At 54.7% G+C, this 19,139-nt stretch overlaps 1 protein-coding gene across 1 annotated transcript; it reads left to right on the forward strand.

Annotated features, from left to right (window-relative positions):
• The first annotated feature begins 158 nt into the window (after positions 1-158).
• DNAJC16 (DnaJ heat shock protein family (Hsp40) member C16) lies at positions 159-18,779 on the forward strand. The gene is made up of 14 exons (XM_054394912.1): positions 159-334; positions 1,202-1,268; positions 3,454-3,784; positions 7,083-7,267; positions 9,171-9,275; positions 10,886-11,044; positions 11,401-11,531; positions 12,603-12,786; positions 13,337-13,519; positions 13,727-13,803; positions 14,806-14,886; positions 15,937-16,035; positions 17,077-17,247; positions 18,383-18,779. The coding sequence occupies exons 1-14, from the start codon at positions 159-161 to the stop codon at positions 18,777-18,779; spliced, it is 2,346 nt and encodes a 781-aa protein (XP_054250887.1).
• The last annotated feature ends 360 nt before the right edge of the window (positions 18,780-19,139 follow it).

Raw genomic sequence — 19,139 nt, forward strand, 5'->3', positions numbered from 1 at the left:
CTCTATGGTGACGGCGGGGCGGGCGCGCCGGAAGCGGCGGCGCAGGCTGGCTGAGGGCGGCCCGTCCGCGGCCCTCGCCGTTCCCGCAGCGCCGGTGTTCGTTCCACTATTCCGGTTCCCCTCCCCCGCAGTTCCGCGCCAAAGCCTCCGCCGGAGCCATGGAGCTGGGGCGGGCGGGCCTAGCGTGGACCGCCGCCCTGCTGCTGGCGGCCTTGGGAGCGCAGGCCGCGGCGGCAGCGGCGGGGGGTTTCGACCCGTACCGCGTCCTGGGGGTCGGCCGGAGCTCCAGCCAGGCCGACATCAAGAAGGCCTACAAGCGGCTCGCTCGGGAATGGTACGTGCCTCTCCTCTTTCTGGGCTTTCCCCCGGGCTCCGGTCCCCTGCGGACACACGGACGCGGGGACAGACAGACGCAAACACACACGCACCGTGTCGTTTCACGTCCTGTCGGTTGGCAGAGCCAGGCCGGCGTGCTTTGAGCAGTACGAAATGCGGCAGGGTGGGGGCATTAGCCGCCTTACCTGGCTGTCCGTGCCGAAGGGCGCGCAGCAGGCACGGAGGGATGAGCAATGAGTCCTCCTGGCAGGCCGAGTGTCCTCCTGCAGCCAAGCAGCCACCTTCACGCTGGAAATCTGTGCTGCAAACCTCTCCAGAGTCTGGCCACAGGGGAAGAAGTTCTCCCCAAAGGCAGCTCAGTCCCCTTGTTGCATTCATGTCGTGTCCTCTGCTTCGGTTGTGTGCACTGAGGAGCAGGCTTGAGGGAAATAGCCTCACCTGGATCAGGCTTGAGGGAAATAGCCTCACCTGGAGCTTTCAGAGCCTGCATGGTTTTGTCTGAGCCATCCCTGAGGGCTCCCTGTAGTGGGAGGTGTTTCCCAGGAAGGACTCAGCAGGTATGTAGGGCAGGAGCTGAGGGCTGCTGTGGGTAGGAGAGACACACATCCCTCATCCCAGGCTCCTGGTGAGGGATCAGCTGGAGGGACAGGGTTGCAGGAAGGTGGATGTGTCCCAGTGCTGTGATTTGGGATGGGATCTGGGGAGGGAGAGCCACGTGCTGGGTATAAAATGTGCTGTCAGCCTGGGGATGCTGCTACAGACTGTTACTGTTGGCATCCTGCTCGCTTCTGAACAGAGGCTGACAGCTCCCTGGGTCCCCTGGGGGAACCACTGACCCCCTTTTTCCTCTGCTTCTGCCTCATAGGCACCCTGACAAAAACAAGGACCCAGGAGCAGAAGACAAATTCATCCAGATTAGCAAGGCCTATGAGGTAACACACTCCTCTTGCTAAACTCCTGCTGTCATTTAGGGTTCAGTGGCTTTATTTTTCCCCTCTGGGGCTTTGTGCTCTTTCTGTGTACCTCTACACGGGGAAGGTGCTCAACCTTCTGCTCAACCAGAGGAGTTCAGGCTTTTAGGATGCCAGCAGCATGGTCTGGGTGGGAAATATTTTGCTCCAAGTCTGTCCTGCTCTCACTGTAAAAGAGGAAGGAGGGAGTGTTGGCAGCTGGGGCCACGTCACAGGGGGCACCTCAGCATTGTGGGGATGATGTAAGTGACATTAATCACCACAGGGCTTTAGTCACTTCAAGTTATTCCTTGCCTAAGTGATTATTTTGCACGTTGCTCCTGCCTGGCTCTCCAGTTTGGCTGCCCCAGTTTGAGGCAGCTGACCCTGATAGTTCCACGGCAAAAGGCAGCTGAGCCTGAGGGAATAAAGCAAATCCCTCATCTCCCAGCTGCAAGATGCAGCTTCTCTAAAACCTCTGCTGCTTTCTGATGTGCTGAGGAACTCTCAGTGTTCAAGCAGACGCCAGCAAAAGCTGCTCCAGAGAAGAGCAGTAATGCTTAAATGGCTCAGGGAGCAATTGGTGTCAGAAATGGGCACAGCAAGCCTGAGCTGCAGGCTCCTTTTCTTTGGGATTTGGGTTGGGTTTTTTTTTAGCCTTATTTCCCTTTTCCAGGATGTTTATCCCTCTGCACATTCCCTCATAGCCCATCCATATGCAGCTGCAGGTAATTCACAGAATTGTCAGGGTTGAAAGGGAGCTCAAGGCTCAGCCAGTCCCAACCCCCCTGCCATGGGCAGGGACACCTCACACCACAGCAGGTTGCTCACAGCCACATCCAGCCTGGCTGCAAAAACCTCCAGGGATGAGGCTTCCACCACCTCCCTGGGCAACCTGTGCCAGTCTCTCACCAGACAGAATGACAAAATGCTGGGGGTTGGAAGGGACCTCTGGAGATCATTGAGTCCAACCCCCCTGCCAAGGCAGGGTCACCTAGGGAAGGTCACCCAAGAACACATCCAGCTGGGTTTTGAATGTCTCCAGGGATGGAGACTCCATCACCTCTCTGAGCAGCCTGCTCCAGGGCTCCACCAAATTTAAATTAAAGAAGTTCTTCCTCATGTTTATAGGAAACTTCTTGTGGTCAAGTTTGTGCCCAATACCTCTTTTCCTGTCGCTGGGCACCACTGACAGAAGCCTGGCCCCATCCTTCTGACACCCAAACTTTGAGTATTGATCAGCAGTGATGAGATCCCTCCTCAGTCTGCTCTTCTCCAGGCTACAAAGCCCCAACTCTCACAGTCTTTCCTCTTCAGAGGGATGCTTCAGTCCCCCAATCCTCTTTCTAGCCCTTTGCTGTACCCTTTCCAGCAGTTCCCTGTGCTTCTTGAACTGGGGAGCCCAAATCTGCACCCAGTACTCCCGATGTGGCCTCACCAGGGCAGAGTAGAGAGGGAGTAGAACCTCCCTTGGCCTGCTGGCCACACTCCTCTTGATGTACCCCAAGAGACCATTGGCCTTCCTGGGCACAAGGGCACATTGCTGGCTCACAGTGAGTTTGTTGTCCACCAGCACTTCCAGCTCCTTTTCCCCAGAGCTGCTCCCCAGCCTCTACTCATCCATGGATTTACTTCCTTAGTTTCTTCTGCCTACATCCACATCATCCCCAAACAACCAGCAGAGGAACTCCTGTCCAAAGACTTGCCTCTTAATTTGGGATTAAGGATCATCCAGGGATCATTGTCTGGAGAAGAGAAGGCTCCCAGGAGACCTTCTTGTGGCCTTCCAGGATCTGAAGGGGGCTCCAAGAGATCCGGGGAGAGACTTCTTGTGTGTCAGGGAGTGATAGGACTGGGGGGGATGGAGCAAAACTAGAAGTGGGGAGATTCAGATTGGATGTTGGGAAGAAATTCTTCCCCAGGAGGGTGGTGAGAGACTGGCAGAGGTTGCCCAGGGAGGTGGTGGAAGCCTCATCCCTGGAGGTTTTTGCAGCCAGGCTGGATGTGGCTGTGAGCAACCTGCTGTGGTGTGAGGTGTCCCTGCCCATGGCAGGGGGGTTGGAACTGGCTGAGCCTTGAGGTCCCTTCCAAGCCTGACAATTCTGTGATCCTGTGATTGTCAGGGTGCTTTCAGGTGACCATTCTTCAATCATCTACCCCCCTCCAGATCCTCTCCAACGAGGAGAAGAGGGCAAACTTTGACCGCTACGGAGAGGCTGGGGAGAGCCAGGGCCACTCCCAGCACCAGCACCGCCACTTCCACCACTTCCATGAAGGCTTCTACTTTGATGAGTCCTTCTTCCACTTCCCCTTCAATTCAGAGAGGAGAGACACCTCTGATGAGAAGTACCTGCTCCACTACTCCCACTACATCAACGAAATCCTGCCAGACAGCTTCAAGAAGCCTTACCTCATTAAGATCACCTCCGACTGGTGCTTCAGCTGCATCCACATCGAGCCTGTCTGGAAGGAGGTCGCTCAGGAACTGGAGGCCCTGGGTAAGCATAAAGCTGCTGAGGTCCAGGGTGGCTGCAGGGATTGTTTTCAGCTCTGGGGCACAGAGTTTAGTCCATAGATTGCCTCAGAGGGTTAGCCTAATGTTTTCTAGTCATGATTGGTGAGGTACCATGTTAGAAAGGAGGGGGGAAAGAGTCCCATGGGTCACAGGAGCACGTGGCCAATGGCTTAGCCTCATGCTGATCACAGAATCAGGCAATGGGTTTGGTTGGAAGGGACCTTAAAGATCATCCAGTTCCAACCCACCTGCCATGGGCAGGGACACCTCTTACTAGCCCAGGTTGCTCAAGGCCTCATCCAACCTGGCCTTGAACACTTCCATGACCTCCCTGGACAACCTCTTCCAGTGTCTCACCATCCTCACTGTGAATTTCTTCCAAATCTCCAGTCTCAATCTCCCTTCTTCCAGCTTCAATCCATTCCCCCTTATCCAGTCACTCCAACCCCTTCTCAGTAGGCCCTCCCCAGCTCTCCTGCAGCCCCCTTCAGGTACTGGAAGGCTACTCCAAGGTGACCCTGGAGCCTTTTCTCCTCCAGGCTGAACAGCCCCAACTCTCTCATCCTGTCCTCTTGCATGGGGGAGGTTCTCCAGCCCTCTTGATCATCTTTGTGGCCTCCTCTGGAGAACCCACTCCAAGAGTTTGATGCCCTCCTTGTGTTGGGTGCACCAGAGCTGGACACAGTGATGATAATAAAGGGAATCTAAGAAAGGATGGCATGGCCATGGGCTAATAGCACCACCCAAACCTAAATTTGTGTTGCCTAAATGCTGTGTTGCTCTTCCTCCTGCCCTTGGCTGGCTGTGCTAAGCCAAGATCCCTGCAGAAAACCTCTTCAGCTTTAGGGCTGCTACCACACAGTGAAGTTTTGAGGCTCATTGAAGGTATTTGGATGCCAAGGAGGTGTTTTGTGCTTGCCCCTCTGCACCCAGCTGCTTTGCTTTCCCTGCAGATGTTGCCTGCAGGGCTCAGCAGGCAGCAGGAGCTACAGGCAGGGTAGTTCCTGCTTGTTAAGATTTTTCCTCCTTGATGTTTTGATGTGGCACAACAAAAGGGGACAGGGTGTTCCCTCCCTGAATAAAAACTTTAAATATAATATTCAAGGAGGAAAGTAGAGAGTTAGAATCAGGTTGGTTGGAAGAGACCTTCAAGGTCATCCAGTCCAACCCTTAACCCAGCACTGCCATATCACCACCAAACCATGGCCCTCAGCAGGGCTTTGAAACACCTCAAGGGATGGAGACTCTCTCCTGGGCAGCCTGTTCCAGAGTTTGACAACCCTTTGGGGGAAGAAATTGTTCTTCCTGACCAACCTCAACCTTCCCTGCTGCAACTTGAGACTGTTTCTTGTCCTATCCTTTGTTCCTTGGGAGAAGAGCCCAACCCCCACCTGGCTCCAACCTCCTTTCAGGGAGTTGTAGAGGTCAATGAGGTCTCCTCTCAGCCTCTTTTTTTCTCCAGGCTGAACAACCCCAGGTCCCTCAGCTGCTCCTCACCAGATTTGTTCTCCAGACCCTTCCCCAGCTGTGTTGTCCTTCTCTGGACCTGCTCCAGCAGCTAATTAGGAGAGACAGTCCCATGGATAACTCCTCAAGAGGGACAATCCCATGGATACCTCCTCAGGAGGGACAATCCCATGGATACCTCCTCAGGAGGCACAATCCCATGGATAACTCACAGGATGTTAGGGGTTGGAAGGGACCTCCAGAGGTCATTGAGTTCAACCTCCCTGCCAGAGGGACAGTCCCATGGATAACTCCTTGGGAGGGACAATCCCAGGGATAATTGCTTGGGAGGGACAATCCCATGGATAAATCACAGGATCACAGGATGTTAGGGGTTGGAAGGGGCCTCCAGAGATCATTGAGTCCAAACCCCTGCCAGAGGGACAATCCCATGGATGGATCACAGGATGTTAGGAGTTAGAAGGGACCTCTGGAGATAACCAAGTCCCACCCCCCTTGCCAGAGGGACAGTGCCATGGATAGCTCCTCGGGAGAGACAATCCCATGGATAAATCACAGGATGTCAGGTGTTGGAAGGGGCCTCCAGAGATCATTGAGTCCAACCCCTGCCAGAGGGACGATCCCATGGATGGATCACAGGATGTTAGGAGTTAGAAGGGACCTCTGGAGATAACCAAGTCCCACCCCCCTTGCCAGAGGGACAGTGCCATGGATAGCTCCTCGGGAGAGACAATCCCATGGATAAATCACAGGATGTCAGGTGTTGGAAGGGGCCTCCAGAGATCATTGAGTCCAACCCCTGCCAGAGGGACAATCCCATGGATGGATCACAGGATGTTAGGAGTTAGAAGGGACCTCTGGAGATCATTGAGTCCAACCCCTGCCAGAGGGACAATCCCATCAATAACCCCTGAGGAGGCACAATCCCATGGATAAATCACAGGATGTTAGGAGTTAGAAGGGGCCTCCAGGGATCATTGAGTCCAACCCCTGCCAGAGGGACAATCCCATGGATGGATCACAGGATGTTGGGAGTTAGAAGGGACCTCTGGAGATCATTGAGTCCAACCCCTGCCAGAGGGACAATCCCATGGATGGATCACAGGATGTTGGGAGTTAGAAGGGACCTCTGGAGATCATTGAGTCCAACCCCTGCCAGAGGGACAATCCCATGGATGGATCACAGGATATTAGTAGTTAGAAGGGACCTCTGGAGATCATTGAGTCCAACCCCTGCCAGAGGGACAATCCCATGGATGGATCACAGGATGTTAGGAGTTGGAAGGGACCTCCAGAGATCATTGAGTCCAACCCCTGCCAGAGGGACAATCCCATGGATGGATCACAGGATGTTGGGAGTTAGAAGGGACCTCTGGAGATCATTGAGTCCAACCCCTGCCAGAGGGACAATCCCATGGATGGATCACAGGATGTTAGGAGTTAGAAGGGACCTCTGGAGATCACTGAGTCCAACCCCTGCCAGAGGGACAATCCCATGGATGGATCACAGGATGTTAGGAGTTAGAAGGGACCTCTGGAGATCATTGAGTCCAACCCCCCTGCCAGAGGGACAGTGCCATGGATAACCCCTGAGGAGGGACAATCCCACAGACGGATCACAGGATGTTAGGAGTTAGAAAGGACCTCAGGAGATAACCAAGTCCAACCCCCTTTGCCAGAGGGACAGTGCCATGGATAGCTCCTCGGGAGGGACAACCCCAGGAGCCCCTCCTGAGCAGGGTGCAGGCCCAGGGCCCTGGCTCTCCCCCCTGCCTCCCCGCTGGGCGCTGGTGGCAGGGCTCTCCTCCTTGCAGGCGTGGGGATCGGCGTGGTGCACGCGGGCTACGAGCGGCGCCTGGCCCAGCACCTGGGGGCCCACAGCACCCCCTCCATCCTGGGGCTGGTCAGCGGCAGGGTCACCTTCTTCCACAGCGCCGTCGTCCGCGACAACCTGCGGCTCTTCGTGGAGACCCTGCTGCCAGGCAACCTGGTGGAGAAGGTAACCCTCCTGTGCCTCCCCTGCTGCTCCTCCTGCCTGGCAGGGCACTCACCTCTCTCTCTCTCTCTGGTTGAATTCAGCCCCTGAGCTGTGTCACAGATGTGGGGAAGCTCTGCTGAGGTGAGAGGGTTCTGGAGAGCAGTGATTGCAGCTCTGTAACGCTGCTCTTCCTGCAGGGCTAATCCTGCTAGAGAAGGTAACCCTCTGGTGCCTCCCCTGCTGCTCCTCCTGCCTGGCAGGGCACTCACCCCTCTCTCTCTCTGGTTGAATTCAGCCCCTGAGCTGTGTCACAGATGTGGGGAAGCTCTGCCTGAGGCTGCTGAGCTGAGAGGGTTCTGAGAGCGATGCAGCTCCAGCTGCAGCTTGCAGCTCTGTAACGCTGCTCTTCCTACAGGGCTAATCCTGCTAGAGAAGGCAACCCTCTGGTGCCTCCCCTGCTGCTCCTCCTGCCTGGCAGGGCACTCACCTCTCTCTCTGTGTGTCTCTCTGGTTGAATTCAGCCCCTGAGCTGTGTCACAGAGGTGGGGAAGCTCTGCCTGAGGCTGCTGAGCTGAGAGGTGTCTGGAGAGCAGTGATTGCAGCTCTGTAATGCTGCTCTTCCTGCAGGGCTAATCCTGCTAGAGAAGGTAACCCTCTGGTGCCTCCCCTGCTGCTCCTCCTGCCTGGCAGGGCACTCACCTCTCTCTCTCTGTGTGTCTCTCTGGTTGAATTCAGCCCCTGAGCTGTGTGACAGAGGTAGGGAAGCTCTGCCTGAGGCTGCTGAGGTGAGAGGTGTCTGGAGAGCAGTGATTGCAGCTCCCAAGCCTGCAGCTGTTGCAGCTCTGTAACGCTGCTCTTCCTGGCAGGGCTGATCCTGCTACTACACTGTTACACCCAGCACCTCCAGTGCCTGCTGCTGGCCCAGCTGTGACTCCTCCATGAGCTGTGCAAAAGCCAGGCCTAGGTTGGGAATCTGTCCTCATGCCCAATTTGCTTCTTGGATTTCCCTTCCCTTCTCTGGTCTCATCCAGCAGATGAAGGACTCTCACTAACTCCTAGGCACTGGCTGCTAACTCTCACCCAGACAGACACCTGGGATTTCTTTCATCCAGTTTTGAGTCAGGCCTCTCAAACTGGAGCTGGCAGTGCCCCAGTGGGTAAAACCTCCTACTAGATTGAAAACAACAAACCCAACCACCTGCATTTTACCCCTGCTTGGCTATTTTTGGCAGAGTTCTAAAGTAATCCCCCACACCTTTTAGTGCAGGTAACTCTTCACAGAGCTCTCACCTGCCTGTCCTCTGCCTGGAGCCTGGCTCACCTCATTTTCCCTTGGAGTCTGCAGCAGGGGCTGCCCTTCCCAGCAGACTCATGCCCTGCTGACCTCCTGGTTATGGGTTCTCACCCCAAAAGCAGGGCCTGCTGTCCCTTCCCGTGGCTAAAGCAGCTATTTCACCTCCTGCAGCCAGGCTCTCCTCACCATCAGAGCTGGCAGCCCTGTGAGCCCCTAAACCAGCTCTGACCCCCCTTACTCTAGGTCAGAGAGGTCCCCAGCTGAAACAGAGTAGGTTTGAGGGATGTTTGGTGTCTGCTAGCCCTTGGCTCCTCATGATACCTAAATGTATGACCTCAAGAGCAGTTATGAGGGTGAAAGTGGCACCACCTTTGACTTGGAAGAGCATCAAGAGAGGGTGCAGGAGCTAAGAGGGCTGGGGGGAGGGGGAGTCAGAACTGGTGGGCTTCAGTAATTCCCTGTATCAAAAAGCACAGCCCAAGTACACCTGTTGGAAAGACAAACCCTCAGTCTGCTTCCTGTAACACCTGGACAGCTTTCCCAGGCTCAGTTCTCCTCCAGCTCACAGAGCACTGCATGTGTCCAGCTCAGCTCAGAGGGTTCCTGCTAACCCCTGGGTTCTGTTTCAAGATTACAGATAAAAACTACATCCACTTCCTCTCCAACTGGAAGAGAGAAAACAAGCCCCATGTGCTGCTGTTTGACCACATGCCAGTTGTGCCACTCTTCTACAAGGTGAGCTGCTTTCTCTCACTCTGTTGCTGACTTGCTGATCAATCACAGAATCCTAGGTTGGAAGGGACCTCAGAGATCATCTACTCCAATCCCCCTTGCCATGGGCAGGGACACCTCTCAACTAGCCCAGCTTGCTCAAGGCCTCATCCAACCTGCCCTTGAACACCCCCAGGCAGGAGGCATCCACAGCCTCTCTGGGCAGCCTGTTCCAGAGTCTCACCACTCTCACACTGAAGAACTTCTTCCTCAGCTCCACTCTAACCCTGCTCTCCCTCACCTTCAAACCATTCCCTCTTGTCCTGTCTCAGACACCCTCATGAAAAGTCCCTCTGTTGGATCCCTTCAGCTATTGGAAGGCAGCTCTGAGGTCCCCCCAGAGCCTTCTCTTCTCCAGGCTGACCACCCCCAGCTCCCTCAGCCTGTGCTCACAGCAGAGCTGCTCCAGCCCTTGGATCATCTTTGTTGCCCTCCTCCAACAGTTCTGTATCCTCCTTCTGCTGGGGGCACCAGAATTGGCCACCAATTAAATCAGGCTGCATTCTCTAGGGGGTCTGGCATGTAATTAAATTCATTAAGAGCCTTTCATCACCTCAGGCATCAGAGAGTGCAAAAGGTGACTTAAACTTTCATAAGAGGCTCAGTCCTACCCTCCTACTCACACCTTGAGCACTGGGTTCAGTTTTGGGACAGTCCCTCTCCAGCACCAGAGCCATGTACTCATTTTTACTGGTACTGAGGGATCTTTGGGGCACATCTAACTGGGGTTCCTGCTTACCCCTGCTACCATGGACACAAGGCCAGGCTGGAAAGCAAAGCTGTGGCTCCCTGCACAGCGACCTGCAGTTGCCAAGGCAGAGGAAGGGCTTCTCCCTCTTGCTGCACGTGCCCAGTGACATTTAAACAGCAGGAGATCACAGGCTCACAGGATGTTAGGGGTTGGAAGGGACCTTCTAAGATCAAGTCCAACCCCCCTGCCAGAGCAGGACCACAGAATCCAGCACAGGTCACACAGAACACATCCAGATGGGGCTGGAAAGCCTCCAGAGAAGGAGACTCCACAACCTCTCTGGGCAGCCTGTTCCAGTGCTCTGTGAGCCTCCCAGTGCAGAAGTTCCTCCTCATGTTGAGGTGGAACCTCCTGTGCTGGAGTTTCTATCCATTGCTCCTTGTCCTGTCCCAGGGTGCAAGTGAGCAGAGCCTGTCCCTGGCCCCTCCCTCCTGACCCCCAGCCCTCAGATATTTATAGACATTTATTAAATCCCCTCTCAGTCTTCTCCTCTCCAGACTAACCAGCCCCAGGGCTCTCAGCCTCTCCTCAGAGTGCTCCAGTCCCTTCAGCATCCTGGTAGCCCTCCCTTGGCTTCTTTCCACCACATCCCTGTCCCTCTTGAACTGGGCAGCCCAGAACTGGCTGCAATATTCCAGGTGTGGCCTCACCAGGGCAGAGTAGAGGGAGAGGAGAACCTCCCTCGATCTGCTGGATGCCTCTCAGTCTTCTCCAGACTGAAAAGCCCCAGGGCTTTAGATGTTCTCTGGAGGCACTGGGGGAGGAGGAAATGCAGTTTGCTGCCTGAGGTAAGCCTGCCCTGGTGCTCTGCTCTCTCTGCCAGCTGACTGCCTTCGCCTACCGCCACTACCTGGCCTTCGGTTACGTCTACGTCGGGCTGCGAGGCACTGAGGAGCTCTCCCGCCAGTACAACATCAATGTCTACACTCCCACCATGATGATCTTCAAGGAGCACATCGACAGGCCTGCTGATGTTGTGCAGGTACTGCTGGCAGCCCTTTCCCTCAGCAGCAGCTTGTCTCCTGGGGCTTTGCTGAGCAAGCTCCGCTGGGCGCTGTGGTTTAGAGCAAGGAGCGTTTGGGTTCGGCATCGACCTGAGCTTCAGCAGAGGTCACTAGGAGGGAGGGAGCTCAGCAGGTTTCAGCTCTGGTGTCTGATATTTTGAGGGGGGGGAGGAGGGTGGCTGCAGGTAGCTGCTCAGTCTCAGGGCCTCAAAACACCTCAGGTGAGTTCAGTGAGGACCGTGGTGGCTGGCAGCCTGCCACCGAGAACCACGCAACAGCTTCACCCTCCCCATCCTGCCTCACTTCTGACCTCTGCTTTCTTTGTCCTCACCAGGCACGAGATATGAAGAAGCAGCTCATTGATGACTTCCTTTCCCAGAATAAGTTCCTGATGGTGGCCAGGCTCACCAGCCAGGGGCTGTTCCAGGAGCTGTGTCCTGTGAAGAAGTCTCACCGACAGCGCAAGTAAGGCTCTGAGGGCGACATTCCCTCTGCTTTGTTCCCTGAGGCTCTGGGGGTGCTCCTAAAGCCACCTGGTGCTGGGTTTTGAGGGAGAAGGGGAATGGCTGGACTTGGATCCTGCTGCTTATCTGCATTGTTTGATGGTTTTCCTGCCTTTACTGGGCATATCCTGGGAAAGTGTGGATGGAAGGAAGGAGAAATAGGGAGACAGGCTGGAGAGCTGAGTGATTTTGAGGGAGAATCCAAACTGCCTTGGATCTTGCTGGATATCTGCATCATTTGGTAGTGTCCCTGCCTTTGCTAAGCATATCCTGGGACAGTGTGGATGGAAGGGAGGAGAAACAAGGAGACAGGCTGGAGAGCTGAGTGATTTTGAGGGAGAAGGGGAAACAACTGGACTGGATCCTGATGGGTCCCTGCATTATTTGGTAGTTTTCCTGCCTTTGCTAAGCATATCCTGGGACAGTGTGGATGGAAGGGAGGAGAAACAGGGAGACAGGCTGGAGAGCTGAGTGATTTTGAGGGAGAAGGGGAAACAACTGGACTGGATCCTGATGGGTCCCTGCATTATTTGGTAGTTTTCCTGCCTTTGCTAAGCATATCCTGGGACAGTGTGGATGGAAGGAAGGAGAAATAGGGGGACAGGCTGGAGAGCTGAGTGATTTTGAGGGAAAAGGGGAAACAACTGGACTGGATCCTGCTGGATATCTGCATTGTCTGATAGTTTTCCTGCCTTTACTGGGCATATCCTAGGACAGAGTGTGGATGGAAGGAAGGAGAAACAGGGAGACAGGCTGGAGAGCTGAGTTGATTTTGAGGGAGAAGGGAAACAACTGCATTGGATCCTGCTGGATGTCTGCATCATTTGGTAGTTTCCCTGCCTGTACCAAGCACATCCTGGGACAGAGTGAAGTTGAAAGGAAGGAGAAGCAGGGAGACAGGCTGAGTGGGAGGCAGGAGCAGGCTACAAATTGGATTTCTGGCTCTGCAGGATCGTTCCAGCCAGCGGGTGAAGGAACGGTGCTTTCCTTTTGCATCCAGAAGGGTTCCTAATCCTCCTGTTGTCTTGCCCAGGCACTGTGTGCTCTTGCTGACTGGAGAAGGTGAGAAGTATGCTGAGGCTTATGAGGCATTTTTGACTTTTGCTGTGGCCAACACGAAGGACACTCTGAGGTTTGTGCACACCTACAAGGACCGGCAGCCCGAGCTGGCAGACGCCTTGCTGCTGGATGAGGAGAAGTACCGAGGAAGATCAGCTGTGAGCCTTTCCCTTTGTGCCTTCCCCCCTCCTTTTCATCTCTTATTCTAGCATCACTCTCTGTGGGGTGCTAAACTTTCACCTGACACCCAGTTCTGATGAATTTGAAGGTGCTGAAGGCAGTGGAACATCTGCCTGCTGAGGAGAGGGGAGCTCTTGAGCTTGGAGCAGAGGAGCCTGAGGGCTGACCTCATTCCTGTTGATCAAGATGTGCAGGGCAATGGCAGGAGGACAGAGCCAGGCTCTGCTCAGTGATGTCTAATGATAGGACAAGGGGCAGCAGAGGAGGTTGCATGGGAACAGAAGGGAAAGCTTTTTCACTGTGAGGGCGACAGAGCCCTGGAGCAGGCTGCCCAGAGAGCTTGTGGAGTCTCCTCTGGAGACTTTCAAAACCTGCCTGGATGTGCTCCTGTGTGACCTGCCCTGGGTGATCCTACTCTGGCAGGATAATCTCCAGAGGTCCCTTCCAACATTCTGTGATTCTGGGCTAATTGTGGGTGGTAAAAAGACCTTTCCCCTCTGACACCTGTGGTGCTGCTGCCTTGGCCAGGTGGTCATCCTGGAGAGACGAAACAACGCGGGGAAGGTCGCCTATAAAACCTTGGAGGAGGCCTGGCGAGGTAGCAAAGAGGACAACTTCATCCTCCTGGATCTCCTGGATCAGCTGAGGACAGACCCTGGCCTTCTCTCTTCAGAGACTGTCTTGGCAGACTTGAATGATGAACTTGCTCCTGTGAGTGCACTTCCCCACCTCACCCTTTTGGACAGCTCTGTTATGGTCATTCTTGGGCACTATTCCTGTCTTTAAAAAGCCAAGGCAAGACTCTGAGAAGTTTTCTTGCTTGTGGAAGGAAGCTTGGGGCATGCTTCAGCCCGAGGTTCTATTTAAGGGCTCTGGGTGGTTCTCACTTCCTTTTTTTTCTTTCTTCTTTTGACACAGATGTTCCTCGTCCGATGGTTCTCCTCCACGCTGGACTACATCTCAGCCTACTGGGACAGTTTGTTTCACAGTAACTGGTATGGACTGGGTGTTCGTGGATCTTGATGGGGAGCAGGACTGCTGTTATCATGGTCAGATGCATAGCAGAGCCAAGGTCTTACTGCCAGCAACTGAGGACATCTCAAAACAGACATAGGTGGCAGTTTTGGGCTCCCCAGTTCAGGAGGGAGAGGGATCTGCTGGAGAGGGTCCAAGGGAGAGGAACCAGGATGCTGAAGGGACTGGAGCAGTGCCCTGTGAGGAGAGGCTGAGAGCCCTGGGGGTGCTTAGTGTGAAGAGAAGACTGAGAGGGGATTTGATCAATGTTTATCAATATCTGAGGGCTGGGAGTGAAGAGGGAGGGGCCAGGGACAGGCTCTGCTCAGTTGCACCCTGGGACAGGACAAGGGGCAATGGATAGAAACTCCAGCACAGGAGGTTCCACCTCAACATGAGGAGGAACTTCTGCACTGGGAGGCTCACAGAGCACTGGAACAGGCTGCCCAGAGAGGTTGTGGAGTCTCCTTCTCTGGAGACTTTCCAGCCCCATCTGGATGTGTTCTGTGTTCCTCTGGAACCTGTGCTGGATTCTATGGTCCTGCTCTGGCAGGGGGGTTGGACTTGATGATCTTGGAAGGTCCCTTCCAACCCCTAACATCCTCTGGTCCTGTGAGATGATCTTTAAGGCCCCTTCCAAACCAACCATGTAGCTGAAGAGTGATGCCACCACAGTGACATTAGCCTCTGCCTGCAGTGCTTTGGCCTTGAGCCTGAGTGTGGCCAAGATGCTCCTGAAACCCCTCACCCATTGTTGGCTTTCACCACTTCCCTGTCACCTTAGCTTAAAACAGATCCATTTGCATCCTCCTCTTTATGGGATGGGAGCAGGACAGCCCTCAAAAATCTTCATCAGAGACCCCAGGAAAGGAGATGAGATTTTTGGGCAACCCACAAAGTATTACCTGAGAGAGATGGGAGTTGGGAGGCAGGGACTGCAGAAGCCTGAGGCCTGACTGCTGTTTGCAAACCTTCCCCTCCAGGAGGGAGATGATGCCACTGCTGTCCCTGCTCTTCTCTGCTCTCTTCATCCTCTTTGGCACTGTCATTGTGCAAGCTTTCAGGTGAGTGTGGAGATGCCTTTGGGGGAGACCTAACAACAACCTACAACCTCGAGGGAGGTGATGCTCCCCCTCTGCTCCACTCTGCTGAGACCCCACCTGGAGTACCGCATCCAGTTCTGGAGCCTCTGTTACAGGAGGGCTATGGAGGTGCTGGAAGGTGTCCAGAGAAGGGCCATGAGGATGAGCAGAGGGCTGGAGCAGCTCTGCTGTGAGGACAGACAGAGAGAGTTGGGGCTGTTCAGTCTGGAGAGGAGAAGGCTCCGAGATGACCTTCTTGTGGCCTTCCAGGATCTGAAGGGGGCTCCAAGAAAGCTGGGGATGGACTTTTGAGGATCTCAGGGAGTGACAGGACTGAGGGGGATGGAATAAAGCTGGAAGTGGGGAGATTCAGGCTGGAGGTGAGGAAGAAGTTCTTCCCCATGAGAGTGGTGAGAGCCTGGAATGGGTTGTGCAGGGAGGTGGTTGAGGCTCCATCCCTGGAGGTGTTTAAGGCCAAGCTGGATGAGGCTCTGGCCAGCCTGCTGTAGTGTGAGGTGTCCCTGCCCATGGCAGGGGGTTGGAACTGGCTGATCCTTGTGGTCCCTTCCAACCCTGACTGATTCTAGGATTCTAAGAAGGGAGCCTACAAGAAGGATGAAGAGAGACTGTTGACAGTGGCCTATAGTGATAGGATATGGAGCAATGGCTTCAGACTAGAGCAGAGCAGATTTAGATTGGATGTCAGGAACAAGTTCTTTACCATGAGGGTGGTGGAACACTGGAACAGGTTGTCCAGGGAGGTGGTTTGGGCCCCAGCCCTGGAGATATTCAAGGTGAGGCTCAACAGGGCTCTGGGCAGTCTGATCTAGTTGAGGATGTCCCTGCTGACTGCAGAGGGGGTTGGATTAGATAACCTTAGGAGGTCCCTTCCAACCCAGACCACTCTATGATTCTATGATTCTTGTTCAGGCTTTCCTACCAAAACCTCCTAGGGGATGTAACAATCCAGCCAGCACCACCTCAGGCCAGTCTTGGTGCCTCAAACTCACACTGGATCATCTTCCTTTGCAGTGATTCAAGTGACACCAGGGACTCTCCTCCCTCTGAGAAAGAGGAAACTGCCACAAAGACAGAGAAGAACGACACCAGCTTCAGCAAAGAGAGTAACAGGTCCCCTCTCTCCTTTCTCCAGAAGTGTTTTCTGCCAAAGCATTGCTTGGGGAGCATCTGTGCAGGAGGAGAACGTTAGGTGGCCAGCAGAGAAGGGCCCAAGTTGCACAGACATAGCACAAGGGCAGCACAGGCAGGGTGAGGTGGGTCAGAGGGGTGTTCAGCCAGGACCCAGGGGTGCACACACTTGGTTGTTAGGCAATTCCCACACAGTTTATCCCAAACAACATCCTGGAGGGAGAGGGGAAAGGGCTGAGTGGTTGAGGAAGATCCAAGGCTGAGCACTGCACTGATTGGGAAGGGTCTGAGTGGTTGAGGAGGATCCAAGTCTGGACACTGCACTGATTGGGAAGGGTCTGAGTGGTTGAGGAGGATCCAAGTCTGGACACTGCACTGATTGGGAAGGGTCTGAGTGGTTGAGGAGGATCCAAGTCTGGACACTGCACTGATTGGGAAGGGTCTGAGTGAGTGGTTGAGGAGGATCCAAGTCTGGACACTGCACTGATTGGGAAGGGTCTGAGTGAGTGGTTGAGGAAGATCCAAGTCTGGACACTGCACTGATTGGGAAGGGTCTGAGTGAGTGGTTGAGGAGGATCCAAGTCTGGACACTGCACTGATTGGGAAGGGTCTGAGTGAGTGGTTGAGGAGGATCCAAGTCTGAGCACTGCACTGATTGGGAAGGGTCTGAGTGAGTGGTTGAGGAGGATCCAAGTCTGAGCACTGCACTGATTGGGAAGGGTCTGAGTGAGTGGTTGAGGAGGATCCAAGTCTGGACACTGCACTGATTGGGAAGGGTCTGAGTGAGTGGTTGAGGAGGATCCAAGTCTGAGCACTGCACTGATTGGGAAGGGTCTGAGTGAGTGGTTGAGGAGGATCCAAGTCTGAGCACTGCACTGATTGGGAAGGGTCTGAGTGAGTGCTTGAGGAAGATCCAAGGCTGAGCACTGCACTGATGGAACTGGCTTTACCCACAGAGCTCAGTGCCTCCATCCTCAGCCTGGTCCCCCCTTCCCCTGTCACTCAGTCCCTGTTGTGTTGCAGCAGGGTTCCCAAGAAGGGCTTTGTGGAGGTGACTGAGCTGACAGACATCAACTACAACAGCAACTTGGTGCGCCTCAGGCCGGGACACATCAACGTGGTCCTGATCCTCTCCAACTCCACCAAAACCATGCTCCTCCAGAAGTTTGCCCTGGAAGTCTACACCTTCACAGGGTAGGTTGGGGCCCTCTCCTGGGTTTCAGTGACTGCTGGTGAAGGGCAGCTCTGATGACAAGTCAGGAGCAGTGCTGGCTCGATTGGCAGGAGGCGGTGCTGCTGGTGAGCAAAGCAGCCTCTGCACTCACAGAATCCCAGACTCCCAGCATGGGATCCCAGAATCCCAGCATGGCTTGGAAGGGACTTCTGGGGATCATTCAGTCCAACCCAGAGAGGTTGTGGAGTCTCCTTCTCTGGAGATTTTCAAGACTCATTTGGATGTGTTTCTGTGGACCTGCCTAGGGGATCCTGCTCTAGCAGAGGGTTGGACTGGATGATCTCCAGAGGAGTTCCTGTGGGACCTGCCCTAAGGGATCCTGCTCTAGCAGAGGGTTGGACTGGATGATCTCCAGAGGAGTTCCAGTGGGACCTGCCCTAAGGGATCCTGCTCTAGCAGAGGGTTGGACTGGATGATCTCCAGAGGAGTTCCTGTGGGACCTGCCCTAAGGGATCCTGCTCTAGCAGAGGGTTGGACTGGATGATCTCCAGAGGAGTTCCAGTGGGACCTGCCCTAAGGGATCCTGCTCTAGCAGGGGGTTGGACTGGATGATCTCCAGAAGTGTTCCTGTGGGACCTGCCCTAAGGGATCCTGCTCTAGCAGGGGGTTGGACTGGATGATCTCCAGAAGTGTTCCTGTGGGACCTGCCCTAAGGGATTCTGTCTAGCAGGGGGTTGGACTGGATGATCTCCAGAGGTCCATTCCAACCTCCCCAGGCTGCTCCTCAGTGTTTCTCTGCTGCTGTCTCCATGCCTGCCCTTGTTCACAAAGCTGTCCAGCAGGAACCTGGCTGGAGTTGGGAAGCCACCTAACCCTGCTGCTCCTCTGCTCTTTCCCCCCTAACCCTGCTGCTCCTCTGCTCTTTCCTCACCTAACCCTGCTTCCCCTCTGCTCTTTCCCCACCTAACCCTGCTTCCCCTCTGCTCTTTCCCCACCTAACCCTGCTGCTCCTCTGCTCTTTCCTCACCTAACCCTGCTGCTCCTCTGCTCTTTCCCCACCTAACCCTGCTGCTCCTCTGCTCTTTCCCCACCTAACCCTGCTTCCCCTCGGCTCTTTCCCCACCTAACCCTGCTGCTCCTCTGCTCTTTCTCCAGGAGCAGCTGTCTTCATTTCTCCTTCCTCAGCCTGGACAAGCACAGGGAGTGGCTGGAGTACCTGCTGGAGTTTGCTCAGGATGCAGCCCCCATCCCCAACCAGTACGATAAGCACTTCCTGGAGCGCGACTACACCGGCTACGTGCTGGCTCTCAACGGCCACAAGAAATACTTCTGCCTCTTCAAGCCTCACAGAGTAGGGGATGAGGGGGGAACCCTGGGATCCTGTGAGGATTATGATTCCTCACTACACACAGAAGCCAGAGGGAAACCTTCCTGCAGCCCGGGATCTAGATCCATTAAAAGCAAATTACACAAATTGTCCTTCTGGATGGAACGGCTGCTGGAGGGCTCCTTGCAGAGGTTCTATATCCCCTCGTGGCCAGCACTAGACTGAGGGATTTTAAAAGAGATCCTAATGGACAAACTTTTTATGAAGATGACCAGGGACAGCTCTTTTCAGGAACACATCCACACAAGCCTGACGAATGGACCTTAGGTTTTAGCTGAACTCTCCTCCTCGGGCTGGCGACTAGAAAATCATCTCCCCGTGTCCAGAGCCCGGGAGTGCAGCCAAACCCCCCAAAGCCCCATCCACCACCTCCTCGTGCATTTTGGACACCAAACCACCCAAGAGCCAAGAAATCTGGTTAGCCCTTCTTGTCCTGACAGCTCAGCCCTGTTCCACCTCTGGTTTTACCTCGGCTGAAGGAAACAAACCTGAGACTTCCCTGCCGCGGCGCCTCGGTGCGGGCCG

This window comes from Indicator indicator, chromosome 32 (assembly GCF_027791375.1).
Source record: "Indicator indicator isolate 239-I01 chromosome 32, UM_Iind_1.1, whole genome shotgun sequence".
Taxonomy (NCBI): domain Eukaryota; kingdom Metazoa; phylum Chordata; class Aves; order Piciformes; family Indicatoridae; genus Indicator; species Indicator indicator.